The sequence below is a fragment of the Chelmon rostratus genome, chromosome 2 (genome assembly GCF_017976325.1).
Source record: "Chelmon rostratus isolate fCheRos1 chromosome 2, fCheRos1.pri, whole genome shotgun sequence".
Classification (NCBI taxonomy): Eukaryota; Metazoa; Chordata; class Actinopteri; order Chaetodontiformes; family Chaetodontidae; genus Chelmon; species Chelmon rostratus.
Window position 1 is genome coordinate 28,466,162 of NC_055659.1, and position 26,120 is coordinate 28,492,281.

Sequence of the window (26,120 nt, forward strand, 5' to 3'; positions counted from 1 at the left end):
GCCTAAACAGCTGTGTTGCTTATTAACCCAGTCAACAGCAAAACAGTAATGATCAATTTTAGGTTCAGTTTATAACAAGCTTGACTGGTGCCTTGCTGTGAAGGCATATTCCTAGCTGTCTGTTGTGAGCTGTGTGGACAGTGTGAGCTGCGTGTGCATGTGTGATAAAGAACCCAGAGGATGATTTTATGCATGGAGCACTTTTACTAAATAAAGACAAACAGTGTCCGTCAACACTGGGTGAACAACACCAACACTGCTACTACTTGAACTGTTTGTGTGTTGACTCACTATGGTACATTCTGAGGTGATGTTATTGTATTGCACTGCATTATATCAAAGTGTGGTATCACCATTTATCCACTTAAACGATTGCAGATAGTTCCATAGAGGGCAGAAAGGCTCACTGAACGGTCTGACATGTGTCAGATGATGGGGAGCATATTCTGTGGCCTTCACAGTCATCAACCCAGCTGACACCTATGGGAGACTCTGGAGCAATGTGTTGCATTGACATGTCATGACATGTCATTTCAGGCATGGAGAGACAATGAAATATGATTTTGAAAGGTCCCTTGGATAAATAGATCAATGAGTTTAAAGGTTTCTGAAATACCAAAATGTTGCATCGCAGTTGATGAGTTCTTTTATCTTCCCTCGCAGTTATTTCTGGGTCTTTGCATATCACACTTCATTGTCTTGCTGTGGAACAAACTACTACTGGGGGACGTCAGGAGGTCATTTTCTCTTTTATCACACACTTTCGACACATATTTTTTGCGTTACGGTTGCTTAAATCAACCAAACCAAGAAACCACAAGTAGCTTTTAGCAAAATTTGCTCTACAAAAGACGAAAAAATGCAAGAAATTGACTGAAAAATGCCGAAGTGATTGTGAGCCTTCATCTGCAGTTGGATAATGCTCATGTTTGGAGTGATCACTGCGTCAAAGGTAGTAACTTATGTGGCTATGTTTATGTAGCTAACTTTTCCCTTACTTTTTAACAATTAAGTTGTTGTTTTTTCTTTGCTTGCTTTAGTTTGTACCTCTGTAACTGACCAACAATATGTAACAACCAGAACCTAATGTTAACTATCTACAAAGTGTTTTGCAGGGTGCAACCGTATTTCTACAATCATAAAATTATGGTTTTGTAGTTCTTTAGTCTGCCATAGTGCTTTACATGATATTAAGTTTGTAGACTGGAATCCCGCAGTTACCTAGATAATCCAAAGGTAGGCCTGTGTTAGAGGCATGGCGTCTATGAGAGGAAAGGATGGAGTTCAGAGACGATCAACAAAGATGCCCAGAAGGTGTAAAGGCCTTACTGGATCTCCTTGAGTAGGCTGAGAGCCCAGAGCCAGAGGACATCACTGGGATGTTACATGATCGACAAGGTAAACGAATTGTATTAATAATTGTAGCCAGTATTATAGTTGAATAAGGCAGATGTGACTCTGACAACAAATAATGTAAAGTTTGAATTAAGCTTACACAGTGTAGATAAATAAGTTCTCAGTGAGCTCACCTGGTCACCTGGTTAGATAAGGATGTAAACATAAAGAATTTGCAAGTCAGTTGGACTAGACAACTTGAACCTTTGTGAAAATGTTCACAGCTAAGAAGATAACACAACAACAATTCACATCACAAATAATCTTGAGTTATTTGATTAACCGATCCCTCTCCCTAGTCCCTTATATTGTATGCAGATGCAGGATGCCAGACAGACCTAACCATGGATGACATGTTGATTTAAACACAAGATATTTGTGCTCAAAAAGAGGATTCATTCTCAGTGAAGAACATTGGAGCTCTAATCTGCCTCTATACCTGCCAAAGAGCAGTGATTCCTAACACGTCTCTGGGGGTCATCAGGTGGATACCTCCCTTCAACAGTGTTTCGCCTACTTAGTCCCACTACACCTCCAGGAGGCTGGGCGGTGAACTCCGACGTCCCAGAGTCACCCCCCCATTGCCAGTTCACACTGCTCCTACACAATCCAAACAGCACTGCCACGTTCAACTGACCCAGAGATGCTCCAGGTAGTGGCCAGTACCGATGCTACCATTTAGCTAATGCTAATGCTAACTGCTAAGAAGAACAGAAGAAGACAATACAGTTCCGATACTACCATTTAGCTAATGCTAATGCTAAATGCTAACCGCTACCTGCTAAGAGGAACAGAAGAAGACAACACAGCTAGATTCACCTATACTGTTAATGTTAATTGCTAGCTACCAATACTAACTGCTAAGATACTATCATACTATCACCGCTTTAGCTATTGTTAGCTGCTACAATGCTACCACAGGCCTAGATGCCACATGTAACTGCCGATTGCCGCACTACCATCATCTACCCCTGCCTCTCACCAACTGCACCAATAAAAGCGGGGTGTGGGGATACAAACCCTTGTTCGGGTAGGGGGGTAGAAAGTGAAGAGGTAGAGTCAAAGATGAAAGTAGGGATTGGATACAGACCCTTGTTCGGGTACGGGGGTAGAAAGTTTAGAGGGTGCTGAAGGTGGAGGCCTAATCGACAGACTAGATTTAACAGCCTCTTCTAACATTTCCTTCAAGAAGCAAACAAAACAGGAAAACAACCAAAAAAGAACAAAACAAGCCAACTCTGTATCTTACAACGCAAACTCACCTGAACAGGCCACATGGTCCCAAAGAGAGACTCTAGCTGGCCACACCCCCACCTTATCTACTCTTCCTCTTCCTGGATCTCTTCCTATTGGGAGAGAAAGAAGATGGGGCGGGGAAAGCAGAGCAGAGGAGAGGTTCGGGGAAAACAGAGATAGAGACATAGAGAGGATGGAGGATGTGTTGAAGCAAACCACAACAGAGCTGAGTGATCTCAGGACCAAAGCATTGGACACACAGCTGAGCCAAGAGTCTTTTCAGAAGAATGAAGACAAGTTTTACACTGGGCTCCCCAATTTGGCTTTAACACAGAAGGAAGTAACAGCTTTTGAAAAGTAGAACAAATAGCAATAAACCAAGCAAGTCATTGATTGATGAGATTGAGTTATTTGCTGTGCCTTGTCAAATATGTCAGAGTCTGTCATCCCACTGGAGTGAGAAATTACAAAAGCTAGAGGACATGGCCTGTAGATGGGTCATGGTTGGTAAAGTAATGCTCTACCCAGAGTCCTCCCCGCTGTAATCAGTCAGACTGGATCAATTACAGTTGATCATGAAATTTTGTCCAATTAACAATTGCACACTGTTGAAGAAACCACTTATACCTTTGTTATATTATTAATCTTCTCAATGTTATTTATTCTTCTCAATAAACATGTGATTGCCAAAAAAAGATACCTTAATGTTAGTGTGTTTGTCATTTGCAAAATATGGCTGAATCTAGTGCCTGAGCAGATGTGAGTTCCTGTTTCTTCGTCGTATTACAATTCAGATTGCTTCTTTGTAACTTGCTGTCGCAGCACTTCTGGAAGTGCACTGTTTCTGAAAAAAATCAACTTTGCAGAATCAATTTATCCCAAAGTTCAATTTCAGGCAGAATTATTTTAACACAAATGTCATTATGGTTACTCAGCATCCACACTGTGAAGCTGTGCCTGGACTTGGAAGTAGTTGGCGTGGCGGCTGTCCAGAGTGACATCATCCCCATCATTGATAAGGCAGAGTCTCTTGTCTTCAGCACACAGGCGCAGGTTAACTTTGTCTTGCTTGCAGTGTGGACATTAAAATCCACAGTGAAAATAACATGAACAATAGATTGGCGAGGTTAATTTGACTTACTTTTACTTAATTTACTGTGTCTTTAATGAAGACAGGTGTTTTTATCTTTATCTTCCACATACACAAACAGCCCCCTGACAGCTGCAAGTGTCCCATCAGGCGAGGCTCCCATATGTGACCTCTCTGACAGGGACAGGGTAGTTGCTTATATCTACTGCCTTGATAGCATGTAAGTCTTTCAATTCAGGTGAAAAACCGTTCCAATTTGTAAGGATCACACCCACACATTTTCTTGCTGGAGTCCTCTGAGTGGGAACCCCTGCTGTGGTTCCAGTAAAAGAAATAGGGAGCATTTGTTCTGCAGTGGTTAAATATAGATGAACATGTCCTAAGACCGCTCTCCACCACCATCACCAAAACACCAAATGAGGGAATATCTTTTAGAAGATTTCTAGAGATCTGTGGAATCTATAGTAAAGCGCTCTGAATCTGTTTTGGAGGCTCATGGCTGTCACGAACACTGTGCCAAAGAGTAGATCACAGTCAGGCTTGCTCTGCCCAGTGCACTGGGGGAATGCCAAATGTTACATTATCATACATTAAAGATGGGTATGCTAGACAGTGACAATCACGGCCAATCATACTTCTTTCATCCGCCTTAACACAGCCCCCTCCATCATGATGCACTGACAGACCTGTGGAGAGTTTCCTCAGAGGAAGCTTACTGCTGATGGACCTGTTGAAGGTCATACAGTTGCCATGTTCTCCGCTCATAATAGTGAGTGATTTTGTCATCACCATGATCCATACAATAACCATCTGCAATTCATTGTCACTGTAGATACCTGCTGGCTTCAGGTGGCTGTAAAGACAGTTAGCAAGGTAAAGGAAAGGCTGCCTGTAGATGATATAGATGTTGTGGATTATAGAGCTGGGAACAATTCTGCCTCGCTGGCATTGATGCCATAATCAGAAGGCTTTTATTCCTGTGTGATCACATGATCACACACAATGCTACTGTGATGCTGTGTTCTGCACCCTGCACCAACACCAAAGTAGAGTCATTAATGTTTTTGCTTTTTCTGTCATTTGTCACTCAACTGCATATGGAAAAACGGAACGTATTTGGAAACAGTCTGCCATATACTGGAAGCCAATCCAACAAACCAACAAACTACAGTCTAAAAAATGGTGATACTGGCTTCTCACCAGTATCATCCTGTCTTCCTGCCCCTGATTGTGTTTTGTTAAGTAGTGATAGATGGTTCTAATATTGAATACAGATGTTTGAACTTGGTAAGGGAGGATATCTGTTTTAGAGAACTGAAGGAAAGGCCTGTTTGAAGCCAGCAGTGAAGGCTTTTGGCTGACACTAACAAATGGCAGTGAAACAGCAATCTTTTATTGTACAGTATGTGGGGGAGAGGATAAGACTAATAAGACTGCAGGCAGCAGGAGCTCAGGCAGCATATGAGCTGATTTATAGTCTCGGGCTGTCTTTTAGAGGCAGAGCAGAGCATTCACTCACATGCTGAATTAGTCATTGTTTCAAGTAAGCCTGTATGAGCCCTCAGTGCAATTGTTCGTTAGTTATACAGTATGATTAAAAGCCAATGCAAAACTCACAGTAGTCTTAGTTAATTTAAACACAAGATACTTGTGCTCAAAAAGAGGATTCATTCTCAGTGAAGAACCTTGGAGCTCTAATCTGCCTCTATACCTGCCAAAGAGCAGTGATTCCTAACACGTCTCAGGGGGTCATCAGGTGGAAACCTCCCTTCAACAGTGTTTCGCCTACTTAGTCCCACTACACCTCCAGGAGGTTAGGCAGTGAACTCCGGCGTCCCAGAGTCACCCCCCCTAGTGCCAGTTCACACTGCTCCTACACAATCCAAACAGCACCGCCACGTTCAACTGACCCAGAGATGCTCCAGGTAGTGGCCAGTACCGATGCTACCATTTAACTATTGCTAATGCTAATGCTAACCGCTAGGAAGAACAGAAGAAGACAATACAGTTCCGATGCTACCATTTAGCTAATGTTACGTGCTAACCGCTACCTGCTAAGAGGAACAGAAGAAGACAATAAAGCTAGATTCACCTATACTGTTAATGTTAATTGCTAGCTACCAATACTAACTGCTAAGATACTATCGTACTCTCACCGCTTTAGCTATTGTTAGCTGCTACAATGCTACCACAGGCCTAGATGCCACATGTAACTGCTGATTGCCACACTACCATCATCTACCCCTGCCTCTCACCAACTGCACCAAGAAAAAGCGGGGTGGGAATACAAGCCCTGGTTCGGGTAGGGGATGGAAAATAAAGAGGTAGAGTCAAAAGATGAAAGTAGGGATTGGATACAGACCCTTGTTCGGGTAGGGGGTGGAAAATTTAGAGGGTGCTGAAGGTGGAGGCCTAAACCACAGACTAGATTTAACAGCCTCTTCTAACATTTCCTTCAAGAAGCAGCAAACCCTACCATTTCCTTCAAAAAGCAAACAGAGCAGGAAAACAAACCCTAACATTTCCTTCAAGAAGCAAACAAAACAGGAAAACAACCAAAAAGATCAAAAAACAAGCCAACTCTGTATCTTACCACGCAAACTCACCTGAACAGGCCGCATGGTCCCAAAGAGAGACTCTAGCTGGCCACACCCCCACCTTATCTAAACTTCCTGGTTCTCTTCCTATTGGCAGCGCGAGAAGATGGGGCGGGGAAAGCAGAGCAGAGGAGAGCTGTCTTGTTCAGACTTTAACCTCTTCTCTTGCCGGGTTAGGCATGCATGTCCTCTGCCCCCTCCCCCCTCCCTCACTGTCCCTATTTCACCCCCCAACTACTATTATTTCTCCTGATCCATATCCACTGACTAGACCTAGCAGCCTCATCTGACATCTCCCTCACTGTCTTTCTTAAATTTTGCCCATGCACTCCCAGCTCCCTCAACAGTGAAACAGCTGACCCTGCAACAAAACCTCTACACCCCACTTCAACCGGACAGACCCTGGTCTTCCATCCCCTCTGCTCAGATTCTGTCTTTAAATCTGCATACTTAGTCTTCTTCCTTTCATAAGCTGCCTCCACTGAATTTTCCCAAGGGACTGTTAACTCAATAAAATACACAGTCTTTTTACTCATGGACCATAAGACAATGTCTGGCCTCAGATTACTATAAACTATTTCCTGGGGCACAACTAGCTTTCCTCCCAAGTCGACCTGCATTTGCCAATCATCAGCCCCTACCAGGCAGCCACCTACCTGCTTTCTCCCTGACTTAGCAGCTTTATTTTTCTCCCCCTCTCGAACAAACTGCACATCTAACCTCTCCTTTCTAGAACTTCCAGAATTCACCTGCTTCCTTCTCTCCTCAATGCCTGCGGCTAAGCTTCTCAGCACCTGATTATGCCGCCATGTATACCGGCCTTGTGATAAGCTAATTCTACAACCTGACAAAATGTGCTTTAAACTTGCTGTACCTGAGCAGAGTGGGCACGATTGATCGCCCTGTACCCAGAGACTCTGCGGGGTTGGCAACACATCGTATGTCGCCCCTATCAGAAATTTAATACGGCCTTCCTCCATATTCCACAGGTCCCTCCAACTAAGTTTCCTCTTCTCAACACCTTCCCAATTCAACCATTGTCCCTGTTTGGCTTGACCAACTGCTTTTGCCCCTCTTAACAACTCCTCCTGTCTACGCACCTGTTCCACTACAAGCTTTCTTTTCTCCTTTAGACCTGCTTTATTCCACACTGGTTTGCCTGGGCCAAGCCCCAAGCCTCCCCGGCCAAATTGAACATTTCCTACTATTTCTGCATGCCTAAGAGCTGCCTCTGCCTCCTGCACTGCTGCCCTTGGGTTCCATTTCCTCCCCCCAGAAGGGTTCGGAACCACATTGCTAACTAACATGTCCTTACTCCCAGATAATAACAGTTCTGTCCTAACCTTAGTGCATTTAAACTCCTCTGTTAGACTGGATACTGGCAGCTGAAGCATTCCTTTCCCATACAAAGCTACATTGCTTAAGCACCTGGGAGCACCCAACCATTTTCTAATATAAGAGCTAACTAGCCTTTCCATTCTCTCTGCTACAGATAATGGGACTTCATATACTGACATTGGCCACATTAACCTAGGGTACAAGCCAAACTGCAAGCACCACAACCTCAGTTTTCCTGGGAGCCCTGATTTATCTATTCTCTCCAGCCCTTCTGCAACATCCTTTCTAAATTGCACAACCTGTTCAACATCATTCAGGTTGTGCATACACTTCGTATAAACTCAAGATGTACCTGTGTAGCAGCTTTACTACATACCGTGGTGAAACATTCTGATGGCAACGATACTGTCAACAATTTCAATGATGATGATGGTGATGATGATCTCCTGGAAAAGGGTCTCTCCAGTTGTTGAGCTGTCGTCGTCATGGGTCACTGTGACTTGCTCAGCCGCTCAGCGCGATGAGACCAGTCATGATTTATATTGCTCCTCACCCAGCCCTTTTACACTTTACATAGTGTGTGAGTGTTTGGAGACACACGCGGTCCATGTGCCGCAGACCTACCACCCGGCCCTTGTCGCTGTACATGCGTGATTTAAAAAGGGCCCAGAGACTGTGGAGGATTTGTGTGATTTCATGGGCTGTCTGCGTAGATTATGCTTCACTAAGTGTGCCAGAAATCAAAATTTGACTTGGAGCGTCTTCACGCTCGTCACATGCAAAGTTGGAGTGGACTGTTATATTTGTTAAAATGGAAGCCTAAATATTGTTTTCATAAAACACCAAGGACCCAAGATCATCAAACAATAGGACTTCAGTGAGAATTTACTAGAGTACTCTGATTTGCACTGTGCCTCAGTCCTTTTTTCCTTTTTGCTGTCCTTGTTCTTCGAAGTTCCTAATTCAGCGAGATGTGCAGAGAAACCCCTTTCACCAAGACAATAGTACTGGCTAAGATCATCTTAGTCTTCAAATGCTTTGGAGAGCAGGACCCAGTTTAGTGGATGTTATGGTGCCCTGAGGATGATTTCTAATGGCTCTCTAACTGCTTGACCGGTGATTTAGATCATGTAAAAATTTCCCCTAAACAAACACTTTGTTTCAGGAGCATAAAATGATATCAGCTGTTATGCACACTACACAACAGACAGTAAATAAACACTGGACTGACTAAAAAATGAAGACACCACTGCTCTACTTACATGGATTGGTGAGGTAAAAGAGTGTCAAGTTTATCTTGAGGTGGCTAAATCAGGAGTTTGTCCTCAGACTCAGCCGTCTTGTCCCGCCAAGTCTCAGTTTAAATTGTACTTTGTTAACTCAGGTGGATTTAAATTCCCATGCTCCTGGATCTTAGCATTAGCATGTTTAATCCCCTTTATATGATTAAAACATCTTTTATATTCTCATATGTTCAGAGAATCCTGGTGAAGACTAGTGTAGTCCAAGTGTTGCTTCCTCCTACGCCTAGCCCTTTCTTAACGTGCCCACGTTAGCATGTTCAGTGTTAGCATAATAGCGTGCCAATATGCTAAAGCCACAAGCAGAACTTAAAAATGTTAGTCCTATATTGAAAATATTCAAAGGAATAGTTTAATAAAGCTGACAGACTATCATGCTGTGTTGTGTATGTTTGGCCCATGCATAAACAGAAATGTGAGAGCGATCATTGGTGGTTTCAGAGAGAGTTACATAGCGTAGCTGTTGGTAAGCAGCACATTACTTCCTGTGAAACCAGTTTTAAATTTATGTGGATGTTGAGGTTAAACAAATGAGAAGCAACTTTTTAATTAGCAAAACACACACAAACATTAGTGTACTGAGCTTATCTAGCAAAAAAGTGAATAAGTGGATTTCCCAAAATGTTGAAGTATTATTTTAATATCTGGGCTTTGTGTCATAACACTTAATTTTAAAGGCATGTGTTTAAATGTGTAGAAGAAGCAGCCACACCACAGATTAGCAACAAGCAACCTTTTTCTTCTTCTTCTTTTTTATACATTCAGCAATGGATTATACAGGCACTTGGGCATGATGTTCAGCTGACACCAAATTGTCCTGCTTGTCCCATACATCCTCCTTTTCATCCAGTAATACTAGACCTGGCACAATGCCTAATCTCCCCCTGACAGCAGCCAGACACTTCGGGTGACAAATGGAGGAGAGGAAATGAAAAGTGATGGAGTAGCCATGACTTTTTTATAAGTATTTTTAACATTTAATGCCTACAGACGACAAGCCTATTTACCCCTGATCTGGTGCTGTCAGTCAGCACGGCATGTCTCAGGTAAACAGATGGATCTGCAGTGACACCTGTGTGGACCTTGGCACAGTCAAGTGATATAGTGGACTGTCAAATGCTGTGAGTTATCGCTCTGTATTATATATGAATGAAGCATCATCAAGGGTGAAAAACCAATTACATAATTCAGTTTGTCAGTCTTGGATGATGTTTAAAGAAGCAGAGACAGCATCAAAGTGCTTTTATTTTGTTTAACAAATCTGCTTTGTTATAGGGAAATGGACACGAGCGTGACTTCTTGGATGACAGGCGAGTGTTCATCATGGATATGTATAATCGCTACATCTATCCTGGGGACGGATACGCCAAAAGTGAGTCAAAGCACCATCAATATTCTTGACAGACTTACTTTTTTACCTTTGAATTCATGGAAATCTTCTAAGCAGAATATCGTTCAGGTTCTTGCAGCTCTAGTGTTCTCATGTACTGAAATGTGATGCATTCTGGTGACAAAATAAGCTCAACGCTGCTCCTGACGCTGATGTGTGGTTGACGATTGAGGTTGGAGTGGAGGGGGCGCCCTCCTCCAGTTCCAGCCCCTAGATGTCACTCAGTGCCACTTTAATTATGCTGTGATTTCCCTCTGCACTACCACTCACTCTATTAGCGCTCAGCGGGAAATCTGTCATGCAGCCGTCCATGCGACACGGTAATCATGGCTTTTATACAAGTGAATCTGTCAATACTTTAAAGCTGATCTGACAGCAACCACATGTTGCCATTTAACCCCATTTCTAACAATTCTCTGCAGACAAAACGTCACAGCCCTGCCTTTAAAATACCCCCCATCCCTCAGCTATCTTCTTCTGTGCAGTTAATTGAATTTAAGACATTTTATAATCATCTCTCCCCTTAAGAAAGTGAAATAAATGTACATTCTGGCTTGTTTAAGATAAAAACCACACAGTCTCACTCGGCTCCATATTTTCCTCCGAGATACATTTACTTCCTTGTACCTTCAAAGACCAAAGCTGGCAATTTTTGGACACTTTTTTTTCTTTCAAGTGTTCTTGAAAAACTTGAAGGACTTAACTTCAAAAAAGCTAACAGGAACCTTGTTTCACTTGGTATTTCGTTGTTCTTTCCTGCTTTTGTAGCTTAATTTTGTTTGAATTTTGAAACATTAAGGTCTCCTAATTAACCTTTTTCATCGTTTACATTAGTTATTGGAAATGTACATACCAATTAATTAAAGTGCTTACATATCTGAGTATTCTGTTGATAGAGAAATGCAATTACCTACCTGAACAATCCATAAGAATTCACTTAGTTCAGAAATTTGTTTCTTAAGCCTTTGTAGAAAGAATTCTTATTGGGTGAAATGCTGCAGTAATCACTAGCCCACATATGTATGAGGCCTATGGATTTAGCTCAGCACAACTGCTACTATTTTATATTGGTTGATTCATTGATGGAAGCTATGATCATGGATATTGATGGATTATGGATATCCATAATGCACCATGCCTGTCTCTATTTCTGTGTACCTCCAGGAGCCATAAAGAGGAAGGTGGAGCTGGACTGGGGCACTGAAGACTCAGAGTACCTTCAGAAGGTAGAGCTCCACTCTGAGGGAGCGCTGAACGAGGTCCGACCTGACATCATCGTCTACAACGCAGGGACTGACATCTTGGATGGGGACCCCCTGGGAGGACTCTCCATATCACCACAGGTGCTGCACCTGCTCTGTCAGACCCTCCATCTTAATGTTTCCAAGAAATGAGTTGAGTTTCAAAGCATCAGTGGTGAGCTACAAGGGAATTTGGGGAATTGGGGTTGCTTACACATCTGTACAAGCTCCTGCGGTCCAATATGGCGGTTGTGCCATAGTTTACTTTTGATGATGATGCCTATAATGTTTTGTGTTGTTTGATGCTGGCTCATCATTGTGCAACTGAGAACAAACCACCTCACCCCAGTTCATGTTCACCCAGAATCCTAACGTTAAATGTTATCGGGTTTCTTGGGTTTTAAGCTCAATGAGGAAATGTTTGTGACATAAATGCTCTTTGGAAGTTGTAGTTAACTTCTCATGTGTTTTTATGTACACAAACTTACTTTTTCTAACACAGTTCCTCATCTTTTCTGCTGCGGATTTAGAGTTTCATGTTCACCAAAGCCTTAAATACTCCCAAATCGTGCCTCACTCACTGTAACATTGTCTGTAGATATGTCTCTGATATAAGTCTTCTTATTTTGCAGCGCTGTAACTAAATCCGGGAGTGTATCTTTTAGCATCCTGGGTTTCAGCTGCAGACTGTTGTTTGCATTATTTCCCCTCTTAGCCTCCCTGCTTCTTTTCTATGTCCACTGTCAGCTATAACAGTGCTGACAAATAGCAATGGTGCACATGACTAGGAGGAAAAATGATTAATTTGGCAACAATACACAAGCCCAAGTGCTCTAATGCTGCCAGGCTATCAAAATTCAACAACTGAACTGTCATATAAGCAAATATACAGCAATATGCCCCCACATAAACCTGAACAAAATGTCCAGTTCTTGTGATTTGAGTTTGTTTTACATCTTAGCAGGACATAGAGGAATGGAAATGACACCAGTCTGTAGCAGCGTGTCTGTTACAATGCGCTGAGTACTTGGGTGTTGAAGAGTGAAGGAGCAGAGCATCTGCAGATCAGTTTACATCTCTGTTTGCCCTTAAGAAATCTCTTAAAAGGTAACTGTTTATCAGGTTTGAAAGTCTTTATCTGCTGTGCTGCTATGGCAGGAAAGATATCTGAATGTAGGGGTGGTAGGCTCAGCTGGGTGAAGTCACGTGAGCCCTTCGCGTATAATTTGTCAGGAAATTCGAAAGCATACTGAGAGCTGATCCGCATGAGCCAAATTTGGATTTATTACTTCCTGTGTGCAGAGATTTCCTGCCAGTGATCCTGCAGATTCCAGGAAATAATTGGAGCAAATAAGGTGAATCTGCAGAATGTGTTATTGGGGATGGTACACTGATGTGTGTTGCAGAGCTCTTTTCATATAGAAACTCTGGTTAGCGCCCTCAAAATGATTTTTTTAACTTGTGATTGAACATGTGTTTCTGTCTTGCTTAATAATATTTTAAATAATGTCCTTGTTGTAAAAATTGCTGCATAATCAATGAGATTTTGACACAAGCTGTTCCCCCTCTCAATCCCGAGACAAACAGAGCTGTGTGTTTCTGTGTCACCCTGAGAGGTTTGGTGCTCCACGGTGGATTAGTGAGATATGGGAACAGTGAGGCCGCTTCCAGTCACCCCTCCCTTCTCAGGGGACGAAGGGAGCGTAGATAGAGCCATTAGCCAGCGGCCTGACAAATTTCAGAGAAATTACGAATACTATCTGCGGCCGTGGAGAGACTAACATACAAGCTTTCCCTCGTCTTTCTCTGCCAGGGCATTGTAAAAAGAGATGAGATTGTGTTCAGGGCTGCGAGGCGACGAGACATCCCCATACTCATGGTGACATCCGGCGGATACCAGAAGAAAACAGCTCGCATCATCGCCGACTCCATCCTCAACTTGCACCAGCAGGGCCTGATTGGAGCAGAGGCTCTGGAGGGGGAGGGATCATCGTCACTGCTAACCAGCATGATGTGCAGCTCTGGATCTGTTGGATCAAAATTCACTGCTGTCTGAGGGGGTCGACACTCACAGGCGAGTCGTCGACAGCTGTGACATGTACAGGCGCTCAGCTGACTTTATATTGCGCAGTAAGCGTGTGACATCAGCGCTGATCTGATCTGCTGCTGTCACACAGAGGTGTGATCATTTGAAGTTTCTGACAGGGGGCTTGTTGGCAAGGAAGCTGACGGAAAGTTTAGCATTTTTTATGGCGGTGACTCAAAGGAAATAATCACTCAAAGAGAAAAATTGTACTGAAACAGTAGTGCTCTCCTCCTGCCTACAGCTGATTTCATGAGCTCTCATATGCCACAAAAAGAGTCGTTTAATTTTTCATTTGTTGGAGAATGATTGGTTTTATGTTGGATGTATGTTCAGAGCAGCGTTTTAGAGAGGTATTCTTTCATCTCAGGAAATGTAATAATGTCATCTGTGGCAGATATGATATATTAATAATTCATGAAATAACAAAGGGGTTTGATGTTCTTACAGATACATGGGACGTTTATGAATTATCCTCCATCTCCTCCATCTCTGTTAATGGTTGCAGAGGTAAAACAAGACAATTTCACACACTATCACACACACTGTAGTCTAATGCTGAGGTTTAACCTTACAGAAGATAATGTCTTCTTCATTCCTCATTAGCATTTGGTTTCATCATTTCTGGTATAAACTGCTGTTTTTCTCTAAATAATATTGTAATCATTATAGCAGTGATGCTTTCATTAATCAAGTTCAGCTACTGACGGGTTTTTGTACTTAATGCTTTATAGCCACTCAATCGTTGCAGTTAATGTTTACAGGGAGCCTAATATGTTTTTACTGTGGACACTGAAGTGTTTTGCCTCTTAAGTCGTGACGAATTTGAAACACTAAAACGTGACCGTGAGCACTTTAACTGGTGTATGGTGAAAAAGTACCATTCCTAAACTCCTGAAAATCAATGTTCTTGTCGCAGTGTGTGCCTGTGGTCTGCAGATCAAAGCCCAAAAACTGAAAAGAGTTCAGTGATTTATAAGCGGGTCTGTACAGTGGAGCTGTTCACGAGTTTTATGTCTGATTGGTTCGCTGTAGTCAGACACCCAGAACTCCTCTAATGATGTTTACACATGCAGTAGTGGTGTCAAAGGAGACAAAATAGATCTTTAAAAATATTATATCAATATGATTAATGCAGCGGCTGGAACATAGCACAGCTTCCAAAAGACATGAATTACTAATAATGTCTCTTAATGCTAATGTACAGCATCAAAAGGTACCTTTGCATGTTAGTGCTTCCAATGAAGTTAGAACTTACTATTCAAATTTCCATTAAAGGATTATTCTGGTCTAATTACCAAGTCAGCTGTGGAGATCTGGGAACATGGTGACCATGGCTAAAAAAAAGTCCTATGGGGCAGGAAACACATGTGGTCAGATGATGGGTTGTTTTAAACAAGCCTGTTTCCAGACCTCTGAATCACTGCCTACGTCTCTGAGGTGTTCAGTGATTCATGTAGGTCTGCTGATGTGCCAATAACTGCCTCTTTCCCCCTGTTGAAGAAATCATCATCATCGTCAGAGATTCACAGGTGAGATTTAGAAAGGGCATCACTTCTTCTTACGTACAGTCCAAGAAAAATAGCAGCAGGACAGTGGCAACAACCATGCCTGAGATTGGTGCAGATTGTTGTAAGTCATCTTACAGGCATAGTGTTACATCTGCAGGATGTCACTCTTGGCTAGGGCAAACAGGACTTTGCTGATATGGACACCATGTCAGGCTGAATGAATGAAGTGAAACAGAATGGCAGTTCAGTCTGATTATCAGGCTTCAACCCCAATGAACAAGAAGAAAATTATTACCCAAATTCTGCACAGGAAACATTGTTCACAGGTTGCAGTCCAGCTTTTTCCTGACATTTTAGGTGCTTTCAACCTTCATTTATAACCCGTCTGACTGCCGAGGATTCAGACGTGTCACCGTGTCTCCAGATCTCAGCAGTTACTGTGGTGAATTCTCTACAAAGTCATCAGTCAGACTGATAGAAATGATAGAAAGGTTGTAATAACACTCCATCTAGTGCTTCATCCAACTTTAATGGCCACTGGGTAAAATCATGTCAATTTCTGCCACCAGAAGGTTTTTTTTTTTTTTTTTGCAGGAGGACATAACTGTGAATTTTAAAGGCACATTCCTCTATGTCTGTGCCCAACTTTGTGATGAAGGTCCAATAACACACCTTACATCAAAATCTTGTCCGACATAGCTTAAACCAAGCTAACTGACATCCAGGCAACAACCAGGGGGAGCACAGTAGCTGCAGAAGGATGGATGGTTGCACACATGTTCATACTTGGGAATTGCACAGTACACCAAGCCATGTGCAGTGCTGCTGGCTTGTGATGAACTCGGCTGTGGAATGCAGGAACGCGTAGACATCAGATCTGATACATCCTGCAGTCCTGAATGAGTGTTTGGAAAGCTCAGGGAGAAGAGTTCAGCTAGACAAAGCTGTTGACCAAATTGGAAGAGATGTTAATGTTACTGTGAATGTGGCCAAAGGGTAGTTTTCATAATAAAACCACACCCTCTGTGGACTTTGTCTGCCACTGCATCGGGTGTGTCTTGCAGCCGAGTGGACCTGAAGTGGCAGCTAGCACGTGCTGTTGTAATGATTTTCCAATGCATTTTCACATTCATTAAAAACAACATTCAAAAGTTAAGACTGGAGCACAGAGTCATGATCATTTGAAGGATTAAAAGGCTTATCTGTGAATAACATGAAAAGCAGTGTCCGGGTGCTTATCCAGGAAGCTGTTTGGACACATTCATAATGAAACCGTGAAAGGTGGGCCATACTAGCAGTGTCAGTGCTAATTAGCTGAAGCCTTTGATCTGGTGTGCTGCTTTTGAGTGCAGTTGAAAGGTTTAGTGCAGTCTACCTTTAATTAGGACTCAGAATATATCACTTATAGTATGAAGGCCTGTCCTTAAAACCCGATGCAATCCCAGATTCTAGCTCATCAGATCCTCTCTGGCCAGGATTTTATTCTTTTGAGTGGATTGAGTGTTGTGTGCCAAAAATAACACTGAAGTCGTTAAATTGTACTGTATGCTTCTGGGTGTGTTTGTGGTTTGTGCTGACACTGAAAACTACTATGCATTCATAATAATATTGAATAAATCCATAACAACCAAAAGGTCTGTTTTGTATTTTTTAAACCCTTTAATTGCTTTTGTTGCCCATGTTAAAACTTAAAAGTACAGTATGTTTGCAAAACCCTAGTTAATAATGCTGCTGCTATGTAGTTCAGCATTTCGCTGAATTTTCCATGGATTACTGCCTGTCCCATAAGGGTGTTCCTAAAGCCCTGTCCCATATGACGTAATGAAGATTTCACATTTGTACCTTAGTGACTCACTAAGAAAACATCGGAGTAAAGCCCCTTATGTCATTTAGCTTCCCTGATGCATCCTGCTGGTGTTCATGTTCCCCTCAGGATGAGATGTAATCACGTTGGTAATCTTGCACCATTATCAGGTTGAATTTTTAATGCATCAGTTCTTTGGTTTATAACCAGATCGCCGGCAAAACTGATAATATTCCCATCAGCCTCGGCAGCACTAGGGTGTTTGTTGCTAATTAACAAATGTTTGCATGGTATCATGCAAAACAAAGATGGCGACCGAAGTAAACATTATACCTGTTTAGCATGAGCATGGTGACATTAGAATTTACCTTTGTTTCACCAATGTCAGCTGTGACGTACCCAGACTCCGGTGGGAAAACAAAAATTGAAATTCTCAGCCCCTCCTCCCGAGCTCTCTGACAAATCTAACACCTGGTCGCTACGATTTCTAGAGTCCTGTGTAGAGTGCTGAGCTGTTCAGGGCTGCGGACTACACACCCACTACCAAAGCTTTGTGTTCCAAACACATCAGAATAAGAAAATACAAGCAAAGGGCAGGGTCTCTGCATATACAGACACCGCCACACACTTCTAGTGGGTTGCAAGTGATGATTGACAGGGATTATTTTTGTTTGAGTTTATACTTTTTCGTCTAATTCTGTAAGTTGTATTGTGGGGTCATTCGAGTCTGCTATATCACGACAATACAAAATGGAAAATCAGCTACATCTCTGACTGTAGAGTGAATAGTGAACAGCTAGCAGGAGTGAGTGAGATGTAAATCTGCCCACACAGTCCTGAGGAGAGGTCGACAGAAATCAAGCAAAAGAAGAAGCACCTGTGTGGGTGGCCGCTGGGCGTGAAGGCTGTAACTTCTCTGCATGTTAATGTTGTTTTTATTTCCCAGCTGATAAGGAAACTATATTTCATGAACAAAGTAGTGCTGCAGCAGCTTTTCAGCTTTTGATTGAAAACATAGATAAATTGTATCGTAACAAGCTGCTGTGCAGGCAAATAAAACATGGCCGCCTCTACTTTGAACATGATGAGCAGCTCATTTTTGTGTCAGTTCAACACAATTAGAATGTTTTCCAGTAACTAAACGCAAAAATGAAGGGCCTTGAACACGTGTACTGAGGTGTGTTACAAGCTTAAAACAAGAGTCACTTTACCACCTAATGCTCTTCTGTAATCACTGTGATATATGGTACCAAACCGATTATACTAATGAGCTCATTAATAACCCTAGTCAGTATATTAATTAGTGCATATTTAAGCACACATGTCTTCACATAACACATGGATGCTATTAATATGAACTCTTTAGGTAATTCAGTAGGGAGAGTCAGTGGTAGAAGAGTGAAATTGTCATCTTGGATTGTTATTAAGGAGTTAGTGTATTCCCAGAATGTGTCTACCCACAGACAGAACCCATCATGTCAACATCATTTCGTGCAGACCATGTACTGTGGTGGTGAGACAAAGAAACCTTGCAGTAAGCTTCATTAAACATGATTCCCTGGCTGTTTGCCTGGCCACTGGATGCCGTCTTACCTCAAATGAACTGCTCCGGGGTTCAGCTGGATGGAGGCCGAGGCTGTCGAGCGCTCCCTGTCTGGCTGCTTCGCCCGGGATGCTTTCACCTCTCCAGACGAACCAACCCAAGTGGCGTGTAAACAGTCCACAATCAGCAGCCCTGAGTGAGGCAGGTGCCACGGCTATATTACAACGAATGAATGAAAGCTCTGCTCAATGTGGCTTACTTTCACAGAAGACTGATAATGAGAGTTTTATGGTCTTTAGTAAGATTAAAGGGGCACTCTGCCAATTTACCACACACAGTTCAGTTTACCTGTCACAAGGACTCAGCCTGATATATAATGTCTCCTGGATGGAACTTTCTAAAGCTTCCCTGTAAAGAAAAAATGACCCTTATGATGTCATCAGGGTTATCTTTGCTTTTAGCAACACCAGCAGTATGGCTCTTGTGATGGCATCATGTCTGTCAGTCCGCTTTGGTTCAGACTGAAATATTTCAACAACTGTCTGATGGGTTGCCATTAAATGTTGTTCAGACTATCCCCTGAACGTTCCCCAGATGACGTACTGCATCCTACTGACTTTTCCTCTAGCACCACCATGAGGTTGTCATTAGTGGTTTTAAGTAAAGTCTCTCAACACCTATTGGCTAGATTGTCGTGAAACGGAGTACAGACATTTGTGTACCTCTTAGGATGAACTGTAACTCCAGGTCATCTATTTTCAGTTTGTTTACTTTTGTTAATGAGAAAATGCCTCCAGTATTGAGGACAATCCCATCAGCCTCAGCAACCTTCGCCAACATTACACCTGCTTAACATCAATATGATAGCATGTTAGCATGCTGACTTAAGCAAGAAGCCTATAGGTACAGCCTCACAGAGCTGCTAGCATGGCTGCAGACTTTTAGACTTGTCAAAGTAAGCTTGCATAACAAATTGTTGTTGGTTTAAAACAGGTAGACATTTAATAAGCTATTTGTTTTGTGGCCAAATAACTGTAAATTTAATGCCAAATTAGAAATTAAATTTTCATTAGCTTCAATGTATTTCTGTTTATTGCAAATTCACAAACACTAGCATTGTGTCATTGAGAACATGCTGCCATGCTGGTTAGCATTGAGGCAGCAGAACAGAGCTCAGCTCTAGACTCTTAGTCCTGTTTCATCCTGCCTCTTGTGAGCCTCCCAACATAGAAGTGAAACACTGAATAGCTGGAGTGCCCATAAGATTGAGCAGGATGGAGACTTATTTATATGCTGTTTAAAAAGATGAACAACACAACAGAAGATCTATCCTTTAAACTCCCGACTGATCCTCACAGGTTACCTGTGGTCTCAGTGCAATCAATATTTGTTAAAGCGGAGAACTCTCACTCCAAGAAAACATAATTATATACAAACTGCTTCATTGTTTATTGCTTTTAGATGGTTTTAACAGAATATGACCTTAGATCTCCTCTGGTTAGGGCTTATGGTGGCAAATGTTTGTCCCTGGGAAATCAGTAGACAAAAAGCTTCAGAGCTGAATGGAAACTACCAGCTCAAAGATCATTAAAAAGACCATTACAGAGTAACATGTGACACTGTGGGCTCCTGGCTGCGCTGTCAGAGTAAATGGGCCAAACCTGGTGAACGGGGAGGCGATGTAATCTAGATGGAAATTTGATCAGACAGTTGTATTAGAGTTTGCTCAGGTGTTTAAACTAAGTTAGCAATTACTGGTGTGCTTAGCATAATGTGAGATCTGGATTTTATTCACTGGCAAACTGTATCAAAGCAGTGTTGTTCATACCTACCCATCATCCAGAAGGTCACAGTACTGTTGTCAGTCCTTCTCATTGTATCCATTTGTGCTGACCTTGCCGGCCACATAGAAATCTGATCTGAAAACACAGAGCTGATAGTATTGACTCTGTGCCTGATTTGTAAAGCCTTTGTTACGCTTCAGGCCTCATATAACAAAGTCCTCCTCTACAAAGATAGCTTCACTAAGTAGTTTTAATGACTCTTTAAAACTGGAGATCAAAGGGCTTTTCTGGCAGGGCCACAAAATAACTGAGAACAAATTTTGCATGAAAGTACCTCTTTTTCAGGATTATTGGCCAGACTTTGACTAAACACTGGTAGACCTTAGAGCTTTCGGTCTGCGGTCAAGCTGAATGTATCAGAGTGATGTTGGCAAAGATTCAGAGTGACTCAGGCTCACTCGGTCACTTGAAGAAGGAATTAAACCAGCCATTTCACCTCTCTCAACACAGCTCTCCTGCCTCTGATAAGTGGCAAGTGTGGCGAGCAGGGAATACATAAACTGTAAGTAGAACAGTTAGTGTATTGTTTTGACAGTTGGTGCCAGTGTTTTAGTGGGGGAAGACTACAGCACACAGCCAGACGCACAACTAATATGAAGCTCTCTGACAGTTTTGCCAAAGGGGATGAACCAACTGATTTGCATTCTCAAATAAAGATCAGCACCACTGTGCTTCTTCTTAAGATACACACTGTAAAGCTATTCACTCTAGCATAATGTCTTGGTGATGTTCAAGTGTGGGATTGAATATTTTCAAACCTAGCTAATCCATACAGTCAGTTGTTTTCAGCCAAAGAGAGGCATTTATGCAGCCATTTTAAGCTCACCTAAAGCCAATCACTTTCCAGTGCTCCACATCCACCACGTCTAAGAGAACAGGAAGTTTGGGGGTGATTAGGGGCTCAATTCCAGCCTGGTTCCAGAGCTGTGAATTGCTGTCCGCATCTCCAATGGTTACAGGGATGCCGAGGTGTAGTGTTGCACATCTCCCCAGCTGGACAAACATCTTAGCCAATCTGAGATTTGTAGGCAGGATTAAAGATGGAGAAGTTGACTGTCTGTGCCAGAGGCTGAAAATGGCAACAGAAAAGTTGAGCATGAATGTGGCTGATGCAACTGCTCATCTGTCTGTGAAGATTCTCATTCATCCAGGTCCTGGTACTTCGAAGCCCTTCCAAAGGCAACTGGACTTGCTTGTGGTTCTAGAAGACATTTTGCCTCTCATCCAAGAGGCGTCTTCAGTTCTAACTGACTGGTGGGAGGTCTCAGATATTTATCCTCTTGCAGAATCATAGACCTGCATAGCTATCATGTGAGTCATTAGGGTCTCAAGCTTCCAGATACTCCCGCAATGCACAGTATGACAGTTAGGGTAACCACACGTTCTAAGTGCTTGCCTGATGTGTTTTTGCTTCTCATCCTTGCCCTCTGTAGGGTTCTGATAACCCCCAGCTTTTGTTCCAGTGGACGGTGAGAATCAAAGAGCAAATACTGGTCTGTGTGGGGGGGGTTTCTCTATACTTCGACATTGAGGCTTTTAATGAGCTGTATAGTTCATTAAAAACTACCAGCTGACTATCAGTGCTGAGCCTTCTGCATCCAGTCACTAAATGAGAACTATTTCACTAGAAACAGCTGCCTTCTGCTTCTGGAAACAAAGCTGATGAGAGCTGCAGGATCAAACAAAACAGTTATCTGAAAGACCCTTGAGTGCTCTGTAGAGGCAAGAAATAATTCTCTGTGGGTTTGTCACCTTTCACATTATACATCCGATCACTTGAGCCATTGTTCATATAAAAATATCAATCACTACAGCTTATATGACACTCACGACTGATTGGTTAGAACAAAATAATAAACCCATCCAATGGCTAACTGGAGCACAATATCAGACTTTAGTGAAATCAATAGCAGCAGTCATTCCAAGTGAAAACTACCTTAATCCAAAGCAGTAACGTTTCTGAGCTCTGGAGGAACTAAAGTGTGTTCTGTCCAACTGTTCTGTTGGTCCACTTCAAGGACTGGGTTTGGTTTGTTTAAAAATGGCTATATATTAAATCAGCTAAAATGACAATTCCCCAATTACAAAAAGTCCTGATAGGTTTGATTTGGCCAGTTTTTGAAATATCCATCTCTGACTCTCACTCTCACTGAGAAAAAACGGAACTTTCTTTCTATGAAAACATCTATCAACCATTCTATGAAAACTGTTGAAAACCACTGGAGGGAGGTTAGAATTTATTTATTTGTTGTAATATGGGTGAAATGGCCCTTTAACATATTAGTATTAATAAGCTCTGGTTGGCTGGTTGTACTGGTGGTCTTGCCAACCTCCTTTGACAAAAATCTAGCAGCATGTGACTCCCTATCCAGCAGTATACAGACCTGAATGGGGCAAAATGGATATTGAGCTATGACTATTTGTTCTCAGTTGTGACAGTCTTCATGTTTTCATAGCTCTTACATAATATGTCTGCCAGCAAAATCCACCCAAAATCTACATAGATGTTGTTTTCCATTGTACCCTCATCCCCTCCTCGCTGCTAGTGTATTGCGATTCGAATGTCTATGAGCTCTGACCCCAGTGACAGTGAGATATTTGTGGCAGACAGACCCCCTTGGGTTGACCAACAGGGATTTTTTTTCTCATTGTTTTCCTTCAAGTCAGCAAACACCTCACAGTGGGAATATTAAGTTGTTTTACTCACCTTGTCAAATTCATGTAGCAAGGAAGGCTGCCTACACACTGCTGGGTGTCGCTTTGTTTTTTACTCCCAGTGGGTTTGAATATGATCAGGAGGACTCAGCAGCAACCTTCAAAGACATTCAGTGGATCACATCTTTGTATTAAAGTACAGGGAGTCTATCTATGAGTCTATGAGTGGATAGTGTAAAAACATCAGTTATTCTTGTGCAACACCAAAGAGGCTGTTCCACCCATGTCATGATGTAGACACTGCCTCAGTAACCAAACTCGGCATCAGGAGAGTCCAATAGAAGCTGTCAGAAGTCTTTGTGATCACATTATTTCCCTGGCTAGCTCTCTTCCGTTCCAAAACAACAAACAATGATATCATATGAGTACCTGCATGTTATTTGCAGAGGTAAAGCTATCATTAAGATCATTTGCATATTTCCTATGAATTCTCAAATAAAAGCCTGTGTTCAAATAATGGCCAGGGCAAACAAATAAAGGCTGGGTGCAAATGAAGGCCAGATGCACTTACCTAAGTGTAAAGTTAGCATATTGTACATTTCTTCAACTCTTGTACACTTTCTACAACAACAGAGTCATGTCATACTGAGCACTCTGCTGTTCCGAGTTTCTTTCTTTCTTTTTAATAGAGACACTTTTTTATTCACTAATTATTTCCACTTGATTCCACTTTGGTGTTAAGCTGCTGTAAATGGAATTTGACACTCCCTGTACATTTTTCACAAGGTGAAGGTCTATGAGGAAAGGAAAGGATTACGCTGAGCTGATGGATGACTTTTAATGAAACTTGTTGAGTTGTTGATGCTAGTTTGACAGGGATCCAAAAGTGGCAAAGTGAAAGTAATCAATGGAAACAGTATCTTTGCTAAAACAAAAAAAAAAAAAAAAGAAAAGAAAAAAAAAAGAACAAGAGTTGTGAGCACTGTTATTAGTGCTGTGGAAATGTACATTGTATTGAATTTATCAAGACAGCCTGTAAATATGCAGAAATTAGAGTTTTGGAGTTTGAGTGTAGCTAAATAAGAAAGAAGGACATACCTTTGGAAATAAAGTATTTTAGAATTTATGCTACAAAACAAATTATATAGATGTCATAGATGGATATTTCTGACCACAGAAAATATGTTTAAACCCCTGAAAACTTGGTTTTATATCTTGACCATTTCTCTATAACATTAAATATTCATGACTAAATATGCAAGAATAAAAATTAAACAGAAAACATCATTGATGAAGAAACTCTCAAAAACAAACAGAAACAGGACTGTCATTTTAATTCAAATGTTGCTCCATCCTGATTGGTGCATGGAAATACAAAACATCAGCTTTTACCAACTGAGCCACTTCAACCCAGTGAAAACAGCACAGAGGAAAACAAAAGAAACACAGAAATCTGTCGTGTGAAAGAGCCAAAAAATTATTCAAACTTTGGCTGAAAATTGGATGTTCGTCGTCAGACCACGTTCCTCACAGTAAGACGCAGGTTTCGAAAATTGGTTTTCAGGCCCTTGAAATTTGACAGTCTTCTAGATGACACAATAGTCAATTAAATGAGAATGAGTATTTCTCAAGTGGGATTATATTCCTTCTAGTGTGGAGAAGGCTGTGAAACAGTATTCAGATCATCATGTTAGGACAGAAAATTTACTGAAAATGTCATTGAATATTTTAAAGAAATAAATGAAACAGGAAAAGTCAAAATAATCAAAAGATGTGACAGATATTGTCTAAATCGTCATCAGGTTGTGGGGTTTCGCCGGGGGAGTTTAGGCTCATGACCTCAATCTTTAACATGCTGGCAACAGTCATGGTTTTCTGCAAAAAAAAAAAAAAAAAAAAAAAAACACCACACCCTTGCCTGTTCTGTATCTCACTCTCCAGTTGCTTTCTCACAGTCAGCGGTGCATGGCAGTATTGACAACACACACAACAATTCATATGATGTGTGTGGACAGTTTCTCCTCTGGGGATAATTCACCCTCTTCTTCTTCTATCTTATTTTGAACATGTGGCTCCTGGTACAAAGATCATAGTCTAAACATTTGTTGCCAGTATCTGTATTGTGATTTATGATGTTGAGGCAAATGAGTGAAGCTGGCAGTTGTCTGTGATGTGCTGATGTTTTCGGTGGTATAATTCTGGCTGTTTTGCTGTTCAGCTTACTCTTTCTCACCTTACAGATGTCCATGAATTATTAATTCCTTTAAGTTGTAATACTGAACCCTAACCAGCAGGTGGCCCAATAAAGAGGGTAAATACTTGCTGGGGTGGAACAGGCCCTCTCATTGTGCCAGATCATTTGGAGGAAAGTCATGAAACTGAGACTTCCTGACTTTTAGGTATGTGACTGTTCTGACCCACAGGAAGCAACAATAGCACAGGCAGGAACACAAACATTATGCAGCAATTAAGCCTCCTCACTTATGTTGACCCTCCTTTGTTAACTGATTATTGAACACTCTTTCTCTGAAAAAATCCCATTATGTCTGGAGTGGAACTGTGAGAGAGATTTTTCAAAACTAGACAGCAAAACATGCACGGGAATGAAAAAGTAGAACAGCAGAGGAAAAACACTGTTGTTGTTGCCTCTTTGGATAATGTCATGTAGATGAATGTGCCTATGGCTGGAGATGGTTTTAGACTATGCTTTGAGGAAGGTGAGGTTTACCTGGAACTGTCTTTTAATAGAGCAGACATGAGGACTTTTCTTCAGGAGAAGGGTTGGCATTGGAGCCGGATTTAAAATACATGAGGAGAGCAGCATTTACATTGTAAATCACTCCACTGGACCATAATGTTCTGTCAGTCAACCAAAATGACAGTAATCTATGAACATGGTGGAAATGTACTCTGTGGGAGAACAGTTCTAAACGTCTGCTGTTGGTTGAAAATAACATCTTAACTTGTATTGTCAAAGCATTTTGCTATGTGCTAGGAGATACGTGAATCCTGTCAGAATCCTCCTGCAACAGATCAACATATCACGGAAAACCATCAGGAAAGCTCACACTGCTGACAATGATTTAACAAGC

General features: G+C 41.8%; 1 protein-coding gene across 3 annotated transcripts in view; it reads left to right on the plus strand.

The window, feature by feature from the left end:
* Window positions 1-16,796, plus strand: part of hdac11 (histone deacetylase 11) — a 47,101-nt gene extending 30,305 nt beyond the window's left edge. For all 3 annotated transcript variants that reach the window (XM_041959959.1, XM_041959950.1, XM_041959968.1), the window contains 3 exons: window positions 10,233-10,329; window positions 11,512-11,690; window positions 13,402-16,796. In XM_041959959.1, coding sequence (XP_041815893.1) covers window positions 10,233-10,329; window positions 11,512-11,690; window positions 13,402-13,644 — 519 coding nt within the window. In that variant the 3' untranslated portion in view covers window positions 13,645-16,796. The remainder of the gene's footprint in view (window positions 1-10,232; window positions 10,330-11,511; window positions 11,691-13,401) is intronic.
* Window positions 16,797-26,120: the final 9,324 nt, after the last annotated feature.